Below are 24,932 nucleotides of genomic sequence, written 5' to 3'. Positions count from 1 at the left end.
TCTATTGAAACAACAAAGCAGCTATCAATATCTCTCTTAATCCAGTTCAATACGACAGGGGTAAACATGTGGAAGTAGACCAACATTTTATCAAAGAGAAGATCGAAGAAGGAATCATCTGTATGACTTATGTAACTACCAAGGAACAAACTGCAGATATTTTTACTAAAGGATTAGCAGGACAGAACTTTGACGATTTCATTGGCAACCTTGATATGATTAATATCTATGATCCAACTTGAGGGGGAGTGTTGAAATCCCGAGTATTCTTGACAATATTGAGTAAATTAAGAAAGTGAGTAAATATAAAAAAAAAAAAAAAAAAAAATTTTTAATATTTTGTAGGGAGATTGTTTCCTTATTTAGAGTCTTTGTTTGTATTATATATACATATTTCAAGAATTTAAGGAATATTGAAATTGAATTCCACTCACACTCCCTTTTAGTAATCTAAACAATTTCAGTCATGCTATTGTGAAAAGTTCACACACGCACATGTACAAATCATCAGCTACTACAGCAACAGCAAGAGCAGCAGCTAGCAGCGCCAGCAATAAAACAACAGCAGCATGACAAATTAAATTATCCGAGCGTTGTGTTTGTGTGAGACTTAGTTAATGTGCACGTAGGCAGCAGTACCGGTGAGGATATGAAACATTGAGAATTCCTTCAATAATAACCAGGAGCAGTACTGATCTTCTTCCCATACTCCACAATTTCCTCGTAGCAGAAATAGCCGGTGGAGGAGAGCAATGTTGTGCTCAAAATTCAGATTTCTGGTGAGAGATGGATGAATGATTAAAGAGAATCTGCCCCTCAAATTAAGGCCCTAGCTAGCTGTTGGAGAGAGGGGGCATTTAAGGAAATTCCTCTCTCTCTCTCTCTCTCTCTCTCTCTCTCTCTGATGGAAATGTTAATAAAAGACAAGGCAGACGCAGTGCTAGAAGAGGTTAAGTTGGTAAATTTGAATTAGCAACGCAGAAGAGACTTCTTTGGGGTTGGAAGTTCGTTTTGATCATATTTGAACGGTAGCCTTTTGCAGTAGGGTTGAGCTACGGCCTAGCCTGTAGGTTGCAGGTACCTACAGGGTAGGCCTGTTGATTTATTTGAGTTCCCAAGGGAAGAAGGGGAATATGCAAGCTAGCAGCGAGGGAGAAGCTGGTAGAATGACGATGATGCCCCTCAAATTAATGTTCTAGCTAGCTGTTGCTGAGAGTGGGCATTTCAGGAAATTCCTCTCTTCTTTCTCTTTCTCCCAGGAAAGTTCAAATGTTTTGACGAAAAAATCCTAATTAAAGACGAGTGCTGGACGAGGTCAAGTTGATAAATTAGTGGGAAAAATTAAAATGGAAGAAAGACTTTTTGGGGAGATTTTTACCAAATATTTAAAAAAGAAAAATCAAAAAACATAAATACGAAAGAAATTGAAAAAAATTACACAAATATACCCGATTGACTTTCCAAAGTCGATTTGGACTTTAAAATGATAAAAAAAAAAAATTTGTTAGCCACTAACTCTTGTCAGTCAAAATAAAATAAAAATAAAAATTGAGAATCGAGTTTTCAAAATTCCGTTCCCCCTCTCCCCAAATTCCATCAAATCCCCTTCCCCCCGCCCCACACACACCCCGGAAATCAAAATTTTTTTTAATTTAAATAATAATAAAATATATATTATTGTTCAAATTTTAATATTTAAATAAAAATTTATAAATAAAAAATAGATTTTTAAGTGTTATTTAATACAAAAAATAGTCTTTACTTTTTATTTATTTTTCAAATGAATTAAAAAAAGTAGGTAAATTTTTTAATTTTAAAATATTATATAAAAATGAATACAATAACAAAAAAAATTTTAAAATAATTTATTTTTGAGAATATTAAGACAAAAAATGACATCTTACTTCCTAATTATATAAAAAAATTATTTAACATCTAATTAAGAATGAAATTAAATTGAATTAGTCTATATATATATATATATATTTGTTATAGTTTTTTTATTTCATTACAATCTTCTTACATTCCGTTATTTGATTCAAAAATTATTTTTAGTTTGCACATTAACTACAATTAATGTGATGAGTCAGCTCCGTTATGACCTCAAATTCTCATTGGACACCGATTGCGATTGTGACCTTTTTCATGGCAAAACTCACACCACATCCTTCGATTGCCCTCTCGTATATCCATTTCGGTGATAAGGAATCTGATGCAACATGATTTCTTGTTTGAGTTCGATAAAGATAGGTCGCAACACTATTTTCCGCGGTGAGGGTGTGGTCGAACATGACGATGAACAAGTCTTTGACTCATTGAGCTGAGTTTAAGTTTCATTTAATACAAAAAATATTTTTCACTTTTTATTTCATTACACTTTTCTTCCATTCCATTATTTCATTTTACTCCAATTCTTTTTTATTTTAATATACCAAACATCAATGAATTTATAATAAAATTATATTCTAGTGAACGTAAAACATGACATTTCAAAATTAAAAAAAAATTATTTTATATAGGAAAATTTTAAAAATTTAATATTTCTTACCTAATCGACTTTTTAAAAGTTAGTTTGGATTTTTTTTAAAAAAAAACAAAAACAAAAATTTACACAAAAATCTAGGCACAAAATAAAAAAAAATTGAAAATATCAAAAATCAAAAAATCGGTTTTTGACCTACACACATCACACAAAACTGTCTTCTTAAAAAATATATATATATATATATATATATGGTCAAGGCTCATCAGCCCATCGACCCTTTATTTTTATACGTTTATTTCATAAAACTACTCTCTTCTCTCCTTGTCTCTCTCTCTCTGCGAGTCTCTCAGCTTCCTAAAACCCTAGCTCTCTTAATTTTCCCTCTCCTCTGTAAGCAGTTTCCCTTACCATGAAATTCAACTTTTACTCAAACTATCAAGGTCGCACAAGACCTCTCCCAGTATTTTCATCAATTAGCAGTATCTCCTTCACCCCCAATCCCTCGCAATACTCCGACAGGTCCCAACCATTTCTAGGAGATTTGAGGCAGGGGCAGAACCCGGGGAGCAGTCAAGAGCCAACTTTTGAAAAATTAACTTTTAATCTTTTTTTTATTCTGTCTGGCAAGAGTTGACGGCTGATTTTTTTTTTAATTATTTTAAAGCTCAACTTTTGAAAAGTGTACATTTGTATAAATTTTTTTTCGTTTCCTTTATATTTTGTGTGTTTCTTTTTTTAATACTTTGATAAAAAAAAACTCCTTCTGGGGGTGTGGGGAGGATGTTTTGACCACAATTGAACAGCAGCCTTTTGCAGTAGGTAGGGACAGCCTTTTGGGCTGTGGCCGAGCCTGTGGTTGCAGCCTGTGATTTGTTCGAGTTTCCAGGTCAGATAATATATAATATTATAGCGTGTACAGAGGCTCCACGCCTGTCTTTCCTTGCCCCGACTATTTCCCCTTTTTTTTTTTTTTCAAAGGCAGAGATGGGCTGGTTACCAAAAGGAAGTTAGAAGAGTATACAAACTGTAGAGAAGGAATCTGTGACGATAATTTATTCTTCTGTTGCGAAGAATTTAGACCCCAGGATAAAAAAAGATCGATGATCAGTTGAATGTTGAATCTGCATCCAATCTGAGAGAGCAGACCATGAAGGCAGCTATGAATGTGAAAAGCTCAGACTCTTAAGATGAAAGGAACTGCAGTTCATCCTGATAGTAAGGCTACTGAAATTGTTCAAAATGCAAACTACTTTCAGATGCTTGATCCGGATTTAGCAATTCAGAATGGGTTTGCTAATGATCCCAGCTCTGAATCTACTGATTTTGTTTTTCCTTCTGGATCTAGTATAAAATATGGTATGATCTCTCATTCTCAAAAGAGGGATGATGCCCCTATCGGTTCAAATTCTAAGAAGCAGTTTCCTATGGAAGCTTTGGGAGATAACAAAGCTAAGAAAAGACCTCCTAAAAAGTAAGTACAGGTAGAGGATAAAATTATTTACAAATGATTACTGGGGCTTAAATAGCCCTTTCGAAAGTAGGGAAGCGCATTCTGGAGCACGGTACCCAACTTCATGGGTTGCTTGAAACGAAAATTTCATATTTGTCCGTGTGGTTATGAAGAGTTCCCAATTCCCAATCCCCAATTTATCATCACTCTAAATCGCGATAATGTTTTTCCCTCACTGTTAGTTAAACACTATTTTAAAACCTGCTACAATCAGCTTAATGAACTGCCAAAGCCAATATTTTCAAACATAACACGTGCACTTATTAAAACTTTATTGATTTTGCTGGTATGCTTCAGCTAATGTAGCCATGCTACTTTCAATAATATTTGAATGCCTATGAGAATCTCTCTCTCTCTCTCTCTTTGCATTTGTAACATTCCCCAACCAATTCCAAAGAAATGCAAACCCTCCCCAGATCACACGTTTGCTTTCTCAACGCCTTTTGTGGTGACACTTGCACGTGCACCACCGCTCGTCACAAATTCGTACCTTCTTGGCTTTATCCTTGTGGAAACAGGTTTTAGGAGGGGCGACCCAAGGATCATCATATATCTCACAATCCTTGCACCTACTCATGCAACCCATCCGCATGAACCTGCAAACCAACAAAATCATCAGCCTTGAAACATGAAGCTCTAGATGCACTGAAAGAGAGAGAGAGAGAGAGAGAGAGATTAATTATTTGGAAAATCAATTGTTCCAAACACATTAACTAGTCTTCACTTACCAAAGAATAATAAAAATAGTAATAATAATAATAATAATATTATTATTATTATTATTAATTTCATCCAATAATACAATAGAATCTCTAACATTTCCCCCCCTGACCAAACTGAAAAATAAAATGTCCAAACCTTGGCCTTTCAAACTATCCAAACATTCACATTACCAATTCCTCCACGATGAGGCCTTATACGCCATCTAACATATTCTCCGCCTGTTCCGTCATTTCCATAATGGATCTCAAAATCTTCTATTTGGCAAAAAGAGAAACAGCAGTATTTAATATCTCAACAAGCAATATCCCCACACACACACAAAGGTTTGACCATTACATGAGCTTAGTAGAAGGCAGCTTTCAATTATGGCTGCTGTTATTGATAGTATAAAAATGTTGAAAAAGAATGCTAATACTGAATTTTTTATTTTTTATTTTTACTTTTTTGTTATTTATCTATTTTTAAATTGTTTGTTAAGAAACTAACAACTTAGGGCCAAAAATCTAATTACTAAGAATTCCAGGAAGTGTGAAGTGGCTCAATACCCAAAGGTGGATGAGTTCAATTGGCGGAGAGGACCAACAAGGATGTCCGCTAGGGTCCTAGAATGACTAAAGAAAATGACTAGAGAAAAAAAACAAATAAAACAATACTAGAAAATAGAAGAATCAAGTTCAAGAAAAAAAAAAAAAAAAGGGTAAGAAACCGCAAGTAACATGGTTTACCAAGAACAATGAGTCTCAGAAAGACATTTCTGCTGAAAAAATTTTCTACGTATTTTATTGGTATTTTTCATGTATTTATACAAGTAAAGAAGGAATCATAGCTTGCTACACTGGACGAGGAAAATAGAGAAGATTCTCCTACGGTTATAGGGCAGCATTAAAAAACTTTACAAACAATATTTTCATCCATGTTAATACGCCCCCTTGCGTCCAATGGTGTGTCAAAAACATTGAGACTCGACTGAAAATGAAAGAATTTTTCAGAGACCAAAGGCTTAGTGAAAATATCCGCAATTTGGTCTTTTGAGCTGAGAAAGGAGATGGTCAGTGATTTTGCTGCCACTCGGTTACGGACAAAATGAAAATTGATCTCCATGTGTTTTGTCCGAGAGTGGTAAATTGGGTTGGCTGCAAGATAGGTGGCTCCAATGTTATCACACCATAAGTTTGGAGCATGTGAGAGAGAAAGCCATAGCTCATGCAAAACTGTTTGCAACCAGATTGTCTCAGCTGCAGCAGTGGCAATGGAGTTGTTTACGGCTTTTGTGCTCAATCTAGCTACTGTTTTCTGCTTTTTGGAACTCCATGAAATCAAATGGTTGCCAAGAAAAATGCAGTATCCACCAGTTGATCTTCTGTCATCAGGGCATCTGGCCCAATCAGCATCAAAATAGGTGTGGAGGGTCAAGGAGGTTTTGAAAGGAAAGAAGAGACCATGATTGATAGTTCCCTTAAGGTATCTCAAAATTCTTTTTACAGCACTCCAATGGGATACGTTGGGATTATGCATGAATTGACACACTTTATTCACTGAAAAACTAATGTCTGGCTGAGAGTGAGACAAGTGTTGAAATGCTCCAACAGTCCTCCTGTAAAGAGTTGGATCATCAAAGGAAGGAGAATCAAAAGAGGACAATTTTGGAATTAGACATTTTGCTACGATGAAGCAAGTCCTTGATGTACTTCCGCTGAGTGAGCAGAATACCATCCTTTAGATAATCTCTCTCCAAACCTAGAAAATAAGATAATTGGCCGAGGTCCTTAACAAGAAAGGTTTGACTAAAGGCATCAATTAGGGAGTCAATAGCAAAGTTATGTGATGAAGTGATAACAATATCATCAACGTAAACCAATAGATAGATTTTGATGTCACCATGGGCAAGGATGAATAAAGAAGGATCAACTTTGGAAGCAGAGAAACCACACCCAAGGAGACATGACCTCAGCTGAGCAAACCACGCTCGTGGGGCCTGTTTGAGCCCATACAGAGTCTTCTCCAATTTGCACACATATTGCAGATGCAGGGGATCAATGAAGCCTTGAGATTGGTGCATAAAAACAGTGTCATTCAAATCGCCGTGAAGAAAGGTGCTTTGAATATCGATTTGGCACATGGACCATCGCTGAGCTACTGCAAGAGATAGGATCAATCGTATGGCGGGAGTTTTAGTAACGAGACTAAAGGTGTCATGGTAATCAACCCCTTTGCGTTGATGGTAACCCTTTGCGACCAGGTGCACTTTCTGCCTCTAAATTGAGCCATCGGAGTTGTATTTTGTCATATAAATCCACCTGCAACCAAGGATATTACAAAAGGGTTAGGAGGAACCAAGGTCCAAATCCGATTTTGAACGAGAGCATTGTACTCGTCATTCATGGCAGAGCACCATTCAGGAAGTTTGGAGGCCACAGAAAAGCTAAGAGGGGCATCGGGAGGGGTGGTTGTTGTGCTGAGGCAGTGCAGTGTCGAGCAGGATAAGGGATGGTACCATCAGTGAAAATATGGGGACGAGAAGAGTGGGTTTGGGCTCTGGTGATGATGGGAGACCTTGGAGGAATGAGATGGTGGTGTGAAGGGGGATCTGGAGGAAGGCGAGTAGGGTTAGCTGGGGAATTTGGGGAGGTATTCAGGGAAGAGGGCATAGGAGTGGGTAAGATGGGTGAAGAGTTGGAGGGGGAAGAGGCCGGAGTGATTGAAGCTAAGGGGTTTGGGCTTGGGCCCAGAATGGAGGGAGTAAGGAGAGGAAGGAAAGCATTGGGTGAGTGTGTAGGAGATGGGGTGGGCTAGGCCGAGACGTGAGCACAAGGAAAAGAGGCCTCATTGAATAAGACATCTCTGGAGATGAAGAGTCTATTTGAGGAGAGGTCCAAACACTTGTAGCCTTTGTGTGATGGGTTGTAGCGCAGAAATAGACAAGATTTGGATAAAAAATGCATTTTGTGATTATTATAAGCCCGAAGGTTAGGCCAACATTCACACCCAAATACTTTGAAAAATTTGTAGTCCGGATCTTTATTAAAGACCAGGGAATAGGAAGATTTATTGTTTAGAGTAAGAGAGGGAAGACGATTTATGAGATAAACGGCGGTGTCAAAAGCATCAACCCAATATTTGTAAGGTAATTGTGCATGGGCCATTCAGGCAAGGCCAGTTTCAACAATATGTCTATGCTTGCATTCCACAAGTCCAATTTGTGGATGGGTATGTGGACATGTTAATTGATGTGTGATGCCAAGTTTTTAGCAAAAAGGGGTGAGTGATTTAAATTCGCCAGCACCATCTGTTTGAATAGAAATTAGTTTGGAATTGAATAAACGTTCAACATATGGTATAAAAATAGTGAAGACATAATAAACATCAAATTTATGTTTGGTAGGGAAAAACCAACAGAAATGAGTGTATTGATCAACAAGAGATAAGTAAAAACGAAAGTCGTTTCTAGACAAATAAGGAGCAGGGCCCCAAACATCAGCACAGATGAGCTCAAGGGGCTTTGAGGCCTGGGCCTAATTGGGAAAAAAAGGTTGTTGGTGACTTTTGGCCGGGGGGGCAATTTGAGTAGAAGAAGGAGTGGTATGTGCGATCAGAGAACAGCCGGTGTTGATGCAAGATGCGAGACACAAGCTGAAGAGAGGAGTGGCCTAAACGACGATGCCATTGAGCAGGGGAGGTCCTTTCACCGACGTGGGTGGAAGGGGAAGAGGAGAGCGCCAGCACAGGTGCAAAGACGCAGAGGCCATTAATGTTGGGACCGGTGAGGAGGAGTTTCCTGGTCATAGTGTCCTTCACAGAGAAAAAAGATGAGTGAAATTCAAAGAAGCAATTATTATTGGAGCAAAATTTACAAACAGAGACAAGATTTTTTGTGATGGAAGGAACATGAAGTAATTTATATAGAGTAAATAAGGAAGAGGAAGAGATAAAGGTTGAGTCACCATTATTTTGGATGAAGAGAGCAGTGTCGTCACCTACTCGAACCTAATCACCATCGGTGTAGGGTTAGGAGGATAGATTGAGGTTGTCAAGGGAGTTTGTGATGTGGAGAGTTGCGGCTGAGTCAGGGTAACAGGAGGTGTTAGGGGAGGTAGGGGATGGCTGATAGGTGTTTGTGAAATTGGATGAAAGAGATGGAGGCGCCTCATATTGGTAGGAATGGTTGAAGCGATGCCGACATTGAAGCGTGACATGGCCAGGGTTACTACACACCTGACAGGTTGGACGAGCGGATGGGGTTAAAGGGTAGGTAAATGATGGTGGATTGGGGTAGCTTCTGTTGCGACCTCCTCTGTTATAGGAGTATGAGCGTCCTCTGGTATTGCCATTTTTGCCAGACATGCCCCCTCTTGAGTAGCCTCGACCACGGTGGTCTCAACCTCTGGTTGTTGTGCCACTCACCGAAGCGTCATAGGGGAACATGTTCCTGTTTGAGTGAGCTAATCTGCTCTCATGAACAAGAAGGAGCTGAAATAGTTCATGGGAGGAGATGGGGTTGGGTCTTGGGGTGATGGAGGTTACAAATGAGTCATAAGAGGGACCAAGCCCTGTGAGCATGTAGGTGACAAAGTCCTGGTCAGAGAGAGGACTTCCAGTTGAAGCTAAGATGTCGGCTAGTGCTCAAACTTTGGAAAAAAAATCTGTGACGGAGAGCTCACTGCGAGCAAGGTTGGCTAATTGAAAACGGACTTGGAATTGTTGGTCTTGGTATTTAGAGGTGAAAAGGGAGCCAAGAGAGCTACAAAGTTCATGTGAAGTAGTAAAGGAGAGGACACGGCGCAGGACAGATTCTGAGATTGAAGAAAATAGGATGCTTAGTACAAGCTGGTCTGTCTTCATCCAGGCAGAGTACTTAGGGTTAACTGTGGGCTGGTCAGGGAGAAATTGAGGGGTGCCATCGACAAATTGGTACAGGTCTTGGCCACGCAGATAGGCACTGACCTGAACCTTCCATAGGGGAAAATTGTCGGTAGTGAGCTTGCTGGTGACGACATGAGAGAAGGAGGGTGCTGGGGATGAGGTATTGGTAGCAGCAGAGGCTTCAGCCATTAGAGACTCGGGTCTGCAAGCTCTGATACCATGTCAGAAAGGCATTTCTGCTGAAAAGTTTTTCTATGTATTTTATTGGTATTTCTCATGTATTTATACAAGTAAAGAAGGAATCACAGCTTGTTACACAGTTGGAGAGGAAAATAGAAAAGATTCCCTTACGGTTACAGGGCAGCATTAAGAAGCTTTACAAACAATATTTTCATCTATGTTAATAATGAGCTCTCCAAGAAGACGGAAATATAAAATTTAGAAGAGAGCTTTAGGCTGCCATCATCAAACAAGAACATGAAAATGAACTGTGAAACCAGGCCATTCCGAAAACAATTCAGTGCACCCTAGTTGAATAGCCATAAAGGTTTACTAACTCTTGAAGCGCTAGCATTATATATATACTGTGTGTGTGTGCGTGTGTAATGCGGGTTTAAGATATTAAACACTGCCTATATTTTCTCTGAGCATGTTCTGTTAGAGCATGGATACTGACATGCAAACTCTACTTTTACCAAAATACATCACCACACCAAATACATCATTATCCTTTCATCAAGAAGCTTCAGCTTTGGTTTCAAAGCTCTTCACTTTTGTACCACCCCACACAATAGCAAACCATCCATGGGAGTATGACAAATAAATATCGTTACCATCTGCCTAGAAGTTGAAAAATATAAAAAAGGAATGTGTAGTTCCACTACAGAAACGAAAATTTGACTGATAAGAAATTCTAACATTTGGTAAATGGCTTGGGGTGTCTCTTTCTCTCCCATTTCTTTTCTCACCATTTCTTTCTGGTAATTGATCCTCTTTCTGAGCAATTTTCAGTCAGCTTTATGGGTGTTCATCACCCCTTTAAAGTTGATTGGAAGGTGTTTCAAGTGGATTGGGGATAATATCGCTTTTCATTACTCAGAATTGGCAGGGAGGCATTCATCATTCCTTCGGTTGAAGAACAATTAAGTTTGATGGATTCTAAGGAAGTTGTGACATTGTGTACATTGAAATTTAATAGCAAAGGGGTCGAGAAGGGCTCTTGGGGTCACGTGTTCATGACAGCTGGAGGCATCATCAGCTTGAATTCCTGTCAAATTGAATGGGAAAGATTCCTGCTTTCGGAGAAGTACAACAATGGACGGAGGTCTCAAGGACGTCCCCATCCCTGAGGGAGTGGAGGCTTCCATGTAGCAGTCTTTCTTTCCTGCTCTGAAGGATTTGTTGACTGGCAGGGACCATTTCATCGATGATCAAGATCCTAGATTTTGCTTTATCAATGGTGATTTCTGCAAATAACAAGAAAGTCAATTTGCATGGCAGAAAGGTGATTGCCTTTCAAAGGTTCTTGCCAGGAATCTCCTTCGCTGATATAAAAAATTTTCCAGCAAAACGGTCATTGTTTTCTAAGAGATGTGGAGCCTAAAACTGCGCTGATTCGAGGATTTTTATTTTCCCAAAATCAACTCTTGCTCCTTTGCAGTCTAATAGCAGAGGAGATTTTGGTTTAAATTTTAAATGCATGGGTGGGCCTACAGGCTCTGTAAAAAATGAACCATCAGTAAATGGGCTTCCTCCAAATGGTCCAAGTAAAGAATAGGAAAGTTTCTAAATGGGTTGAAAAGGAAACATTTTCTAAGCCCACCATAGCAGAAGATTTGGGCACAGCTAAAATAAGTGATCTGGATGAGGCCAGACTAGACACTGGAGTTAACAGGGTTGGGATTCACAAGTCTAAGGAGATGTTACAAAAGCTGTAGAGTAGAGACCAGAAGGGGATCAGAAGGGAGGTATGAATGCTACAAAGTGTCAGCAAGGTGGAAATCTGTCGTTGTTGAAGGCGCAGCACTTGGAAGTTCTTTTTCCTCTTAAAGAAGGAAATATATCAGTTTTTTGAAGGATTGCAACAAAGCTTCAATTGAAAATATTATCCCTGTTTAACGGCCTTTCTCACCACTGATGCCTGCTCTGAGGGTGTGGTGCAGTCTCAGGTTGTTGCTGGTTCATCTCTTGGTTTAGATGATGATATGTGCATCTTGGGCAGAGTATGATTCCGAGGGTGAGTAAATATTTGTCTAACTTCCCAATTTGTGGTCTTGAAACTGATTATGATGACCATGCACCTGTTAAAGATGTCATTTGGCATGGACAACAGCACATGGAAAGAAGTAGTACTAAGAAGATCTTTGAGGATGCTCAAGTTGGGGATAATCATCTTAAGAACATGAACAACCAGGTGAAAGAAGACTTAAAACTCCTTGAGAACATAACAATTTCAACATTATTAGATTTCTTGGGGAGAAAAAGTGAAGAGACATTATAGAGACCCGCTTAAACTCCTTGAGGACATGAGTTGGTCACATATATGAGCTCAATTTCTTATTCCTAGCTGCTCCTGCATTTAAGTTATAAAAGCAACTGTTATTACCACCTACAAGATGGATAGACCTACCCATCTCCACCCTTTATTTTTGTTGAAGGTTATTTTAGTTTTTTAGTATTATTGTGTTAGTATGTTAATTAGTGAGAGTAAGGGTATTATAGTCATTAGAATGTACTTGGTTTGTATTATAAATAGAGAGAGAGACCTATCTTCAAGTTAGGTCATTCGTTTAATCAAAATCTCAACATGGTATTAGAGCGTGAGCCAACCTAAATCCTATCACACTCAGCTGTTGCTAAAAAACATCTTCCCATCGCTGCCCTTCTCAAATCCACCTCCACCCTTCATTATTTCACAAAACCAACGATACGGCCAAAAAAAAAACCCCCCCAAACCCTAACCCTACAAAACCCCATCACTGGAAAGCGCTCCATGTGCCAGCAGACTGCCGGCAGTCCCGACCCCACCCGCTGGTGCATGAGAAAGATTCTGGGCGCTTTTCTGATATATATATATATATATTTTTTTTTCCCTCCACAATGTTCTGATTCCTTCCCTAGATCATATTATCAAGCAGTTGGGCATGTTTTTTGCTTAAAAAATCAATTTTTTTTTTTACCATGCACTTATAGTAATCCGTTAATTGTTGTTTGGTGTTCGTAAAGGCTCATTTGTGAGTTCTTGGAGCAGTGGCAGTGTTCGTAAATTGAGTTGTGAGGTTGTGGCAGTGCTATATCAGTTGCTAAATGGTTCACCTTGTCCACAGTTGTTTCGGTGCTTCACATCATTTGTGGTTGTCCCAATTAGTTTTGATTATTCTCCTTGTTTGACATTGGTGTGGCTACTGGTTTGTGAGTGCTGGGATGGAATCTAAAACATGTTTCCTTCATCATTGCCACAGATAACAACTCAAAAGTTGGATGAAAAGAACTATGTTCAATGGTCTAAAGCTATATGAGTTTAGTTAGCTAGATTAGGTAAATCTAGCCGCTTGCTCCAATCTGATTCTTTTGATTAGAAGAGAAAAGAAGTGTGGATTCATGAAGATGCCTTGTTGTTTCCCTCTTATGGAATTCGATGGAGCCCCAAATTGCATGGATGTGCATGCATCTAGATTCGTGCAAGGAGATTTGGGATTATGCCAAGCTTCTATACTCTAGTAACATTACATGTGCGTATGATTTATCCCAAGAGTACTTTTAGTTGCAACAAGGAGACATGAGCATTGCAGATTATTTTGGAGAGATGAAACGTATTCATGAGGAGCTTAACATCATGCAACCTATGACCACCAACCAACGTTCATGGGATGCAGAAGCAAAGGGAGCAGATGATAGTTCTTCAGGTTCCAGTGGGCTGCAAGTATGTGGCAGTGTGGTCCTAGATACTTAGAAGTACAGAGTTGTCATCATTTGCTGATGTTCGCTCTCACGTCCTTCATGCTTCCTTTGGCACACATTATCCTGCCCTTGCATTTGGTTCTAAGAGGACAATCTTTGCCACACAGGGTGACTCTAGTTTTCTACCAAACAACCGCAGAAGTTATCGAGGTGGTTCAAGCAGTCATGGTGGTAGAGATGGACGAGGTAGAGGCACTCCTCACAAGTACACTCATCGTGGACAAAAGGTAATCATTCTATTAAGCAATGTAGGGATCTCCATGGTAGACCTTCATGTGTTGCCAATGTAGCCACCAAGCCAAGTGGGGAGCAACATATTGTATCTATGTCAAACGAAGAGTATTCGAAGTTCTAACAAAATCAAGTGTCACAATAAACTTCTCTTCCCATTGCATCTCTCGCCCAAACAAGCAATCCTACAGCATGCCTATCATCCAGTACTTCTGGTCCTAGTTCTTGGACTATAGACTCTACTACCACTGATCATATCACAGGTATACCTAATTTCTTCTCTACTCTTCAGTATCCTGCAAATTTACCTTGTGTTATTCTTGTTGATGGATCCACCACTACCATCAAGGGAATTGGGACATAAATCTCACTTCTTCTCTCTTTCTTCCTTCAGTTTTGTATATTCCCAAGTTTCCTTTCAATCTTATGTCCGTTAGCAAGATTACTAAATCCATGAATTGTTCAGCAACATTCTTCTCTGATTCTATGGTTATTTAGGATTTGAAGACAAGGAAGACAATTGGCGGAGGGCGTGAAGCTGGAGGACTTTATCATTTAAAGCCACTATCTCCTGCCACCTACAAAGCTGCTGCCGCCCTCTCCAAATTCATTGTCGCCTTGGTCATCCTTCATTGGAAAACTTGAAGCGTCTAGTTCCTGATTTAAGTTCCGTGTCTAGACTTGATTGTGACTCTTGTTAGTTAGGAAAGCATCATCGTGTCCTTTTTGCTTCTTGAGTCAATAAACCAGCTTGCATTTTGATGTTTGGGATCCTAATAGAGTTGTGTCCAAGTTGGGTTCCAATACTTAGTAATCTTTGTGGATGATTATTCAAGGAGAACTTGGCTATATATAATAAAAGATCGCTATGAGTTATTTCATATATTTTATAACTTTTGTTCTAAAATTAAAGACTCAATTTGGTCTACTAGTTTAAATACTTCCAAGTGATAATGCTAAAGAGTAATTCAATACACAATTCACGGCCTATATAACTCAGTTTGGAATTGTTCATCAATCATCCTCATCTTTTGCCCACATTCCTTAACAAAATGGGGTTGCATAAAGGAAAAATAGACATATCCTTGAAGTCACTCACACCTTACTTTATCAAATGCGTGTACCTTAAGTGTTTTGGAGTGATGATGTACCTACGGCTTGCTATCTAATCAACAAGATGTCATCCTCTATTCTTAGTGATAAAAGTACCTACTCCATTCCCTTTCCTAATTCACCTTTATTCTCTCTTAACTCCTAGGGTGGATAAGTTGGATCCTTGTGCTATAAAATATGTTTTCCTGGGCCACTCATATGCTCAAAAGTGATATTGTTGTTATAGACCTACGCAACGTCCCTTCTTTGTTTCTATAGATGTCACCTTCTTTGAGTCTACACCTTACTACATGCGATCCCTACGTGCTTCTGATTTCAATTGACTCTTCCTCTAGCTAACCTTCCAGATTCTAGTTTGTTGTCCTTGCCCAATTAACCACCTGTGTTTCCATGTAGTTCGAATCCTTTTCATCATCTCAATAGTCTAAATTTGCAAGTGTATTCACGATGGCAACTTCAAGGAAGAGAGTCCCCCTTAGCTTCTACTACCACACCTTAGGTTTCCTTGTCTAATGATCATATTTCCCATGATGTTGATCCTTCTACTGCTGTTCAAAAATGTAAACGCACATGTACCCAACATCCCATTTCCAACTATGTTTTCTATGACTTCTTATCACCCTCCTATTATTGTTTCGTTACTGCTCTATCATCTGCTGCCCTTCCTAAATATGTTTCGGAAGCCTTAGCTCACTCTAGGGGGAGGAATGCCATGGTTGAAGAGATAAATGCTTTATAAGATAATGGTATTTGTGACTTAGCATCTCTTCCTCCTGACAAGGCTGTGGTTGGTTGTTGTTGGGTATACACTGTGAACGTCAACCCTAATGGTTCTATGGCTCATCTAAAGGCACTTCTTATTGCTAAGGGGTATACTCAGGTATATGGTTTGGATTATTCTGACACTTTCTCCTCAGTTTCCAAACGTACATATGTATGTTTGTTCATTTCCTTAGCTACTATTTGTCACTAGCCTTTGCATCAGTTAAATGTGAAGTATGTCTTCTAGCATGGTGATCTTAAGAAGGAGGTCTATATGGAGCAACCACTTGGATTTGTTGCTCAAGGCAAGTCAAGCTTAGTCTACCGGCTTAACAAGGCACTACATGGTTTAAAACAGTCTCACCAGAGCATGGTTTGGTTGATTTAGCGTTATAGTACTTGAATTTGGTCTTCGACCGTGTGCAGTGGTTTACTCTGTGTTTTATCAACATACTTCATCGAGTAGGATCCTCCTTGTTGTGTATGTGGATGAACTTGTTATTATAGCTAATGATGATAAAGGTATTCTGAGCCTTAAACTCTTTCTACAGACAATGTTTCAAGCCAAAGATTTGGGACCGTTGAAATACCTCTAGGATATAGAAGTATGTAGATCTCGTATAGGAACTGTTTTGTCAGAGAGGAAGAATGTTCTTGATCTATTGGATGAAACTAGACTATTGGAATCCAAACTAGTTGATACACCCATGGATCCTGATAACAAGTTAGTGTCAGATATGGATGATTTGTAGCCTAATCCTGGACAATACCAGAGACTTGTTCGAAAGTTGAATTATCTCACAATGACTCAGTCGGACATGTCTTTTGCAACAAGTGTTGTGAATCAATTTCCAGAATCTTTGAGGACAAGTGAGGGGGCTGCAGTAATTCACATCTTGAGATATCTCAAAGGTGCACCTGGGAGAGGTCTTTTATATCGGGATTATGGTCACACTTATATTCAGGGATATAAATATGCAGATTGGGCTAGATCACCTTCCGATTGAAGATCCACAATCGAAAATTGTATTCTAGTTAGTGGTAATTTGGTTTCTTGGAAAAGTAAAAAACAAACTGTGGTGGCCAGGTCAAATGTTGAATCAAAGTATAAAGCTATGACTCACACTACCTGTGAACTTGTTTGGTTGAAGAACGTGTTGAAAGAATTGGGTGTTCCGCTTTCAACCTATGGAGTTGATATATGATAATCAAGTTGCTCTTCATATTGCCTCCAACCCGGTCTTCCATGAGCAAACAAAACACATAAGTTGATTGTCATTTTGTTCAAGAGAAACTTGTGCAGAAGCTCATTACTACCACTTATGCGAAGTCTGACAAGCAGCTTATTGATTTGTTTACCAAAGCTTTGGGGGGTGCTCATGTTAAATTTATTTGAAACAAGCTAGGAGCACATGATATTTATGCCCCAGCTTGAGGGGCAGTGTTAAAGGTAATTTTAGTCTTTCAGTATTATTAGTAAGGGTATTATGGTCATTAGAATGTATTTGATTCGTATAATAAATAGAGAGAGAGAGACCTATCTTCAAGTTAGATCATTTATTTAACCAAAATCTCAACAAAGTTTATGAAACCCTCCTCAATTAAAGCTAGTTAAGTGTATTTTGCAGGCTCAAGGTCTCCTAAGGTAGCGAACATATCAGCAGAGGATCACTTTGCTATTCCCTCTAGATTATATCCAGCTACATCATACTCCAGCAAAATAAATCAATATACCAAATACATCATCAAGAAGCTTCAGCTTAGGCCTCTAAGCTTTTAATCTTTGAATCGCCCCAAACAATAACAAACCATCCAAAGGAGTATAAAAAAAAATTCTCATTAATGGAATGAAAAAACTGTTACCATCAGGCTGGAAGATGAAAAATCTAAGAGGAATGCGTTGCTCCACTACAGAAACAACAATTGGACTGAGGTAAGAAATTCTAGCATTTAAATATCAATAGAAGCAGCTGCAGAGCCAGGAATTGTGAGTAGGTCATTGGAGGGCAAGACCAGTTTCAATAAAATATAATTATATATGCTAAATACCCTAAAATATGTTTGTTCTACTAATGTTCGTTTGGCTCACATGCAATAATTTTTCTTTTCTAAAAATTTTGGAGAATTCTAGCCTTGGGAAATGATTGGTTTAACACCTAAAACTTACAATAAAGCACATAGGAAAAGTCACCATACCCCAGAAATAACAAGGATTGAACAGCAATGAATTTATGTACCATATGCAGGAAAATAAAGTATAAGCATACAATAAATAAATATAAAATACAAGGGAGTCATCAAATGAACTATTACATATAGCAAACAGTTTCAAGATATCATATTTTTAAGAAGAAAAATATCATTTTATATAAATACTAAAAAACATTCTTAAACCCAATAGAGAAAAAGGCAAGTAAAAATTATATTAAAATATCGTGAAGAAATATAAAATTTTTCAGTAAATAGATACCTTAAATACCTTTTACGAATCAGTATGGTCTTGAAATACCCTATCCAGACCGGACCTTTCAGACAGTCTCTACATGGAGATATGGAAAATAGAAGTCTTTCACAAGACATCCACAAAGTGCAGCGTAAATTGTTACATGTTTGAAAGAGTGATTTTTTTTTTCCTTTTTAAAACCGTTAAGATGGTAAAGTCTTTCCCAAGAGATCCACAAAGTGCAGGATAAAAAAACATTTGAGATGGTAAATTCACTACTATAGTTCTTTTAGATTGTTTGGAACCACTTACAGAAAAGCATTCAATCAAAAAAGAAATTTCTGAATTGAAAGAAGTGTTGAATTTGACAGGTTCTGATAATAAGTACTGAACTTGAAAAGCACTGTCATAAGAAATGTTTGGTTTGTGTCTAAAATTAAGTGATGACTAGAAAGTTCTCATAAAATAAGTGGCATCTAGATACTCATAATTATTACAAACATAGTATGAATATATATTATTATTATCATAGATTCATATAAATAACATTACTATATAAGTTCTTAATCTCATATATAATAATTAATGTTAAAGTTAGTCTTATTAAACATTTATATTAATATTTTCTAAACTAATATAATTTATCATTGTTATTTTCTAATTAGTGCAAAGGCTCTATTTGCCTCTGCCATTCTATGAGTCTCTTCCTTTTTGCATATGGCATCGCCACTCCCTTTGGCAGACCCACTAGTTTGGAACTTTATTTGAAAGTCATATTTCTATCTGGGCGTTTTAGGGATGACCCTAATATTATAATTTAATATATGTTTATAATATTATAATTTTACAATGTTTCATAAGAATTAGAAAAACCCACGCTTGGGAGAAAAGAAGGGTTTCCTTAAAGGTCCTTCCACAGAGATGCAAAAGAGGGGCAAAAAACACAAAACAACGAGAATCACAAAAGCAGAACGCAGCACAACCCCAAAACATCTGCAAATCAAAACCTATATTCTTCACTTCCTCTTCCTCCCTTCAGGCTGTAGCACTTAGCCTTACTGCTGCCCGCATTTTGAACTCGAACACCAAAATGATGCCAAATACCCAGTCTCTGGTCCTGCATATTTGCAGGCTTCATCTAAGAAAAAGTGGGGGGGAGAGGGAGAGGGAGGAGAGGAGAGTGAGGGAGGAGAGTGATAAAAAATAGGATGAAACCTCTTGGCAGAATTATGAGGAGTGAGAGGGAAGAGTGCCTGATCTTCATAAGAAGATTTTCAGACTGGAGAGAGAGAGAGAGAGAGAGAAAAAGAGAGGACACCATTGAAAAGAGGGAAGAAAATTACCTGAATGGTTGATTGATGGCCAGGCAGGGGAGAGTGGTGCTAGTGTGCCTAAGCAGAGACAGAAAGAGAGGCAGCATTGACCTTGAACAAAATTTTACCAGATCAGAAGAATTCTATACAGCTTCAAGCCTTCAACAGTTTCAACTAGGATCAAAATTTCAAAGGGTCACAATTCCGGGGATTTTGACAGAAATTTTAATTTTGATAGAAATATCAATTTCGATTTGCAGAAACATCAGAAACTTAATATAAAAATAGATTATTGTGAACAGAAACAAAATGAAAAACCCAAAAATTTTCTCCTTTTTTCCAATCTTTCTTTTGAACTTTTGGGCCTATTTGTGCAAAATATTCGACTGAATAACCAACATGTTAGAGATTTCAGCAGAAGTTTTGGGGTAAAAATTTTGCAAAATAGAATTTGAAGCCCGATTTCCTTTAGAAATTTCCCAAATAAATTTCCAAAATTTAATACTGGCTACAGAGCAGATAAGTGTTAGCTTCCAAATCTATTACTGTTGGCCCAAACTTCCCCACTCAACACATCAATATTCCATCAGCTTCCATAGCCAAACGATGTTTTAAAAATAACTTATGGCAAGCTAGGAGCTTCCTTAATCTGAATATCCCTCAAAATGCAACTCCCCTCCTCATTATATGAGCTCAGAATCCTATTCCTTGCTCACCTTCCTCTAGTTGAGTTATGAAAGCACCTGTCATTCCCATCTATAAGATGATCCACCTAATTCTGTCCTTTTGTTTCTCAAGAAACTCTCTTCAATCAAAAGCCAGCGAAGCAAGTCAAGCAATACTGCTGCAGATTCAGCTTTTCCGATCTAGATAACTCACAGTCACAATATCACTCTGAATTTGGACCAGCTGCTTCCTCGCCTCCAAGGCTTCCTAATATGAAACCATATTTTTATTAAGAAGCTTCAGCTTAGGCTTCAAAGTCTTTTAACCTTTGAACCATCCTTAAGAATGACTAGCCTTTTTATTAGAGAAGTGTTTTAAAAGGCTAAATCAAGGCTCGCCCCAAGGCGAGGCATACCAAAAACAACTTGAGGCTTAATCTAAAATACCAAATTCCAAAAAGGCTAACCCATTACATGCTGAGGCTTACGTATTTTTACAAAAAGCACGCCTTTCGCACCTTTTTAGTTGAGGCTTACACATTTTGGGTGTTTGATCTCAAGTTAGAATTGATTATAAAAATTTAACTACATTTCTGTATAAAAGGAATGTCATGATATGAGTTTATTTCTAAAACTCTTGAACCTAAACCTTTCCAAAATAATTGAGAGTTGTATCTTACAACATGAAAATAGTTTGAACTTTGTAATGGTATAGCTATTTCTTGCCATGATTTATGTCATGTATTCAAGTTAGCAATTTTTGAATGACCAACCAGTCTTTTGCAAAGTACATCTGGTTTTTCCATTTTTACATTATATTTGTGATTTTCTTAATTTTTGCTTTCTTTTAAATATGTACAATTTATTTAACATATTTTTTTCTTAAAAACAAATTCTCAAAAGGATTATGCCCCAACACCTTAGGGCTTACACCTTGCTCATAAGGGTTAAAATGCCTCGCCTTGTGCCTTTTTAAACATTGTATTAGAGTATTGTGAGGATTCTTAACAATGGAATAGGAAAATCACTACCATTAGCCTAGAAGTTAGAAAATCTAAAAGGAAGATATCCTCCACTCTAGAAACCACAATAAACTTATCCTCCACTCTAAAAACTATGATTGGACTGATAAGAATTCCAGCATTTAAGTATCAGCTTAGAAGCACTGATGAACCAAAATTTTGTTAGGAAGGCAAGGCTAGAATTATGAACTCCATAGTTTCATACTTTCCATGCAGTCTTTGCACAGTTTGGTGTGTTTTTAAGATATGGAGGCAAGGAATGAAAATTTATATTTAAAGTTTAGATATATACATAATACGTCGTGCACACATGTAATCATACTTCATTTTTCAACATTTTGAGCAATTCCAATATTATATGATCAAACATCTAAAATTTATAAGGCAAATAATGTCACTATGTGCAAAAAAGAAAAAAATTATGTACACTACGGGTGTACAGGGAAAAAAAAATGTATATCTGCAATAAATAAATATATATAAAAAGAGATTCCTACCATAAAATATATCATTTATACAAATTTTAAAGCAGATTCCTCAAACCCAAATTTGTGGGGGAGGGCTTAAGTTATTAAAAAACAAGAGTTTTTTATAATAGTAAATCAATCCACTAACTTTGACCCACTATTAAAAAATTGGGTGTTATGACTCTGTCCACTAATTTTTCTTAAAAACAAATTCTCAAAAGGATTACGCCCCCAACGCCTTAATGCTTAAACCTCGCTCGTAAGGGTTAAAATGCCTTTTAAAACATTGTATTAGAGTATTGTGAGGATTCTTAACAATGGAACAGGAAAATCACTACCATTAGCCTAGAAGTTAGAAAATCTAAAAGGAAGTTATCCTCCACTCTAGAAACCACAATAAACTTATCCTCCACTCTAAAATCTATGATTGGAATTACAAGAATTCCAGCATTTAAGTGTCAGTTTAGAAGCACTGATGAACCAAAATTTTGTTAGGAAGGCAAGGCTAGAATTATGAACTCCATAGTTTCATACTTTCCTTGCATTCTTTGCACAGTTTGATGTGTTTTTAGGATCTGGAGGCAAGAAATGAAAATTTATATTAAATGTTTAGATATATACATAATACGTCGTGCACACATGTAATCATACTTCATTTTTCAACATTTTGAGGAATTCCAATATTATATGAACATCCAAAATTTATAAGGCAAATAATGTCAATATGTGCAAAAAAAAAAAAAAGATTGAGTAAGAAATAAATTTATGTACACTACAGGTATACAGGGAAAAACATGTATATCCGCAATAAATAAATATATATAAAAAGAGATTCCTACCTTAAAATATATCATTTATACAAATTTTAAAGTAGATTCCTCAAACCCAAATTTGTGGGGGAGGGCTTAAGTTATTAAAAAACAAGAGTTTTCTATAATAGTAAATCAATCCACTAACTTTGACCCACTATTAAAAAATTGTGTTATGACTCTGACCACTAATTTTTACTAGGTTCAAAAAAAGTTCGCTAAACATATAAACTTACTAAGCTAACCCATAATTTTATCCAATTATTATTACTTAGGCCAAAAGACCCCGACCTCCAATTGTAAAAAAAAGTCTTGGACCTACCCTTAGGTTTCAGAAAACCCACCGAACGTCCTAACATTTCATTTCTAAGACATTTCCAATGTTCCATTAATTTTAACATAAAGCAGCCAAAATAAAATTTTTAAAAATTGACTATTTTGCCATTTTTTGCCTTTGACACACATTAAGTGACATACCACAGCTAGAATTTCAACTCTATCAAAAAGCTTGCACCATAGCTTCTAGCAAGGTCTTAAATTTCAATTCAACTAAAATTTCAAAACTTCAAAAGTTTGAAAAATAAGATAGTAATTTCAGTCTAGATGTCAATTTCAATTTTGAGTTTTTTAAAAAATGATGGAGATTACTAGCAAAACATGAAATTCTTTCATGAAACTTTAAAAATGGTTAAAAGACATAATACATAATAATGCAAGTGCAAGCCATTGATATGCTATTTCGCGTGTCAAGGACAAAAAGGATAAAATGGGGAACTTACAATTTCTATTAAAAAAAAAATAATTGACTAGAGAGGAGTGTAAGTCCCAAAAATCAAATTTCAATAAAGGTCCGCCAGATTTTTAAAATCTCAACAAAAGTTTTTGTATCTTTTGCCAAACCTTAGGGGAAGTTTGTGTCAAACCCTATTAAGGGAAAATTGGGATTACTATGACAACCATAGTTTTATAAATTACTGTATAATGTGCATGCTTTATCTTATTATATAATTCTTTTACACAACAAATTGGGTGTCCAAAACAAAACAAAATTTTATCATCTTATTGACTATAATGGATTTTATACAAATTAAACAAAATTTACATATGATATGAAGCTCTATTAACCTTTTTTTAAAATGGATTTTTTAATGTATAATTTAGAATTTTATTAACTTAATATGTTTTGTTTAGCATTAAATTAAATATCATTAAAGCAAGTTCTAGAAAAGATTAGTCAATTTGCGAAAATATGATTGAATAAAAAACTAATAAATGAAAAGAAAAAAAAACCTATAAATATATTTTAAAAAATGTTACATAATATTTCAAGATATTATTTAAAAAAAAATAGGGCAAAAGACATTCACCTCCCTTGAGGTTTGACAAAAAGTATCATAAGCCTCCCCTAAGGTTTGCTAAAAAGACACAAACATTCTCCAAAACAACGTCTTTTTTGCAAAATATAAGGGGAGATTTATGTCTTTTTGGCAAATCTCAGGGAAGGTCCCTAGAATTCTTGAAATTTCAAAGGAGTTTTTTGAAATTTTTGAAACTTCAGATGAAATCATTTTCTTTTTACCAAACTTTAGGGGAGGTTAGTGTCTTTTGCCCTAAAGAATATAACAAAAAGAAAGCAAGGAAATGAAGTATTTTAATCCTTTAGTAATAGTTTGGACATTCTTAATCGTATGCAAATAACATTCTTAAGCATAAAGGATAATTTCTTATACATACATACATACATACATGCATTTACACACATAAACAGGTACATACAAAAATTTAAACAAAAAATTGAACATATCATTGATTGAAAGAAAGGGGAAACATTATGAGTTTTTAGAAACTAAAAATTTCACAAAGCACAATATTATAATAATCCATTTTATTGCTAAAATCTCTAAGGCCATAAAAAAAAGTTATCCGGCAAAAAAAATATTATAAAATTGAACATATAAAATATTTAGCAGGTAATAGAATTGACTCAAACTAACGTTGGAAAGTTAAAATGTGAAGAGAGAAACGTTAGTCACTATGTCATGATTTTCACCCGAAAAAAATTTGTAGTATCAACGTTTTCATCAGAATTAATCAATCACCGCTTTCTTATTGCAGTGCAGCCTATCGAAATTCTCACAGCGCATGAAAAGAGGAGCCGATTAAAGTATTTAAGATTGAAGTAGAGAAAAGCTCAAAAAGTAGACCAGTATCAAAAGAGGAGCTTACAATTTTATCCACCAGGGCTCCCTTCGGTCATACACCACTGCCTGAGAGAATACTGCTCCCCGAGAAAGAGAAGGAAAATTAAACAGAAAAAAGAAAGAAAGGAATAAAAATCAGAGATCGATGATGATGAATTGCACCTCAAACTGAAAAGTGCTAAAAATCAAAACAAAAACCTTGAGAAAACGTAACCTCTGCGCCGCCGGCGGAAGAGAGCCTGGAAGGGGTTCAGGGATTCGGATTCCTCTTCCAACATAGCAACGGCCATCGTCTCACGATCTTTCTTCGGTCTTCTGAGTTCGTATTGCCCTATCACCAACACCCGCACTCCGAGTTTTTTCCCGTT

The 24,932-nt window shown here is 36.9% G+C and overlaps 1 protein-coding gene across 3 annotated transcripts; it reads right to left on the bottom strand.

Annotated features, from left to right (window-relative positions):
- Positions 1 to 4,233: 4,233 nt before the first annotated feature.
- LOC131153233 (uncharacterized) lies at positions 4,234 to 24,932 on the bottom strand. Of its 3 annotated transcripts, XM_058105405.1 has the most exons (4): positions 24,779 to 24,932; positions 24,590 to 24,641; positions 19,431 to 19,511; positions 4,234 to 4,591 (listed from the first exon to the last, which is right to left on the bottom strand). In XM_058105405.1, exons 1-4 carry the CDS (start codon positions 24,852 to 24,854, stop codon positions 4,429 to 4,431), a joined length of 372 nt encoding a protein of 123 aa, XP_057961388.1. In that variant the 5' UTR covers positions 24,855 to 24,932; the 3' UTR covers positions 4,234 to 4,428. The 3 variants fall into 3 exon arrangements, 1 of the variants encoding a protein (XP_057961388.1); XR_009136194.1 differs by lacking the exon at positions 19,431 to 19,511 and having other exon boundaries at positions 24,763 to 24,924; XR_009136195.1 differs by lacking the exons at positions 4,234 to 4,591; positions 19,431 to 19,511 and adding an exon at positions 18,115 to 18,183.

Source organism: Malania oleifera, chromosome 4, assembly GCF_029873635.1.
Source record: "Malania oleifera isolate guangnan ecotype guangnan chromosome 4, ASM2987363v1, whole genome shotgun sequence".
NCBI classification, from domain to species: domain Eukaryota; kingdom Viridiplantae; phylum Streptophyta; class Magnoliopsida; order Santalales; family Ximeniaceae; genus Malania; species Malania oleifera.
Note: the sequence above shows the minus strand (reverse complement) of the source record. Positions and strands in the feature narration are given on the sequence as shown.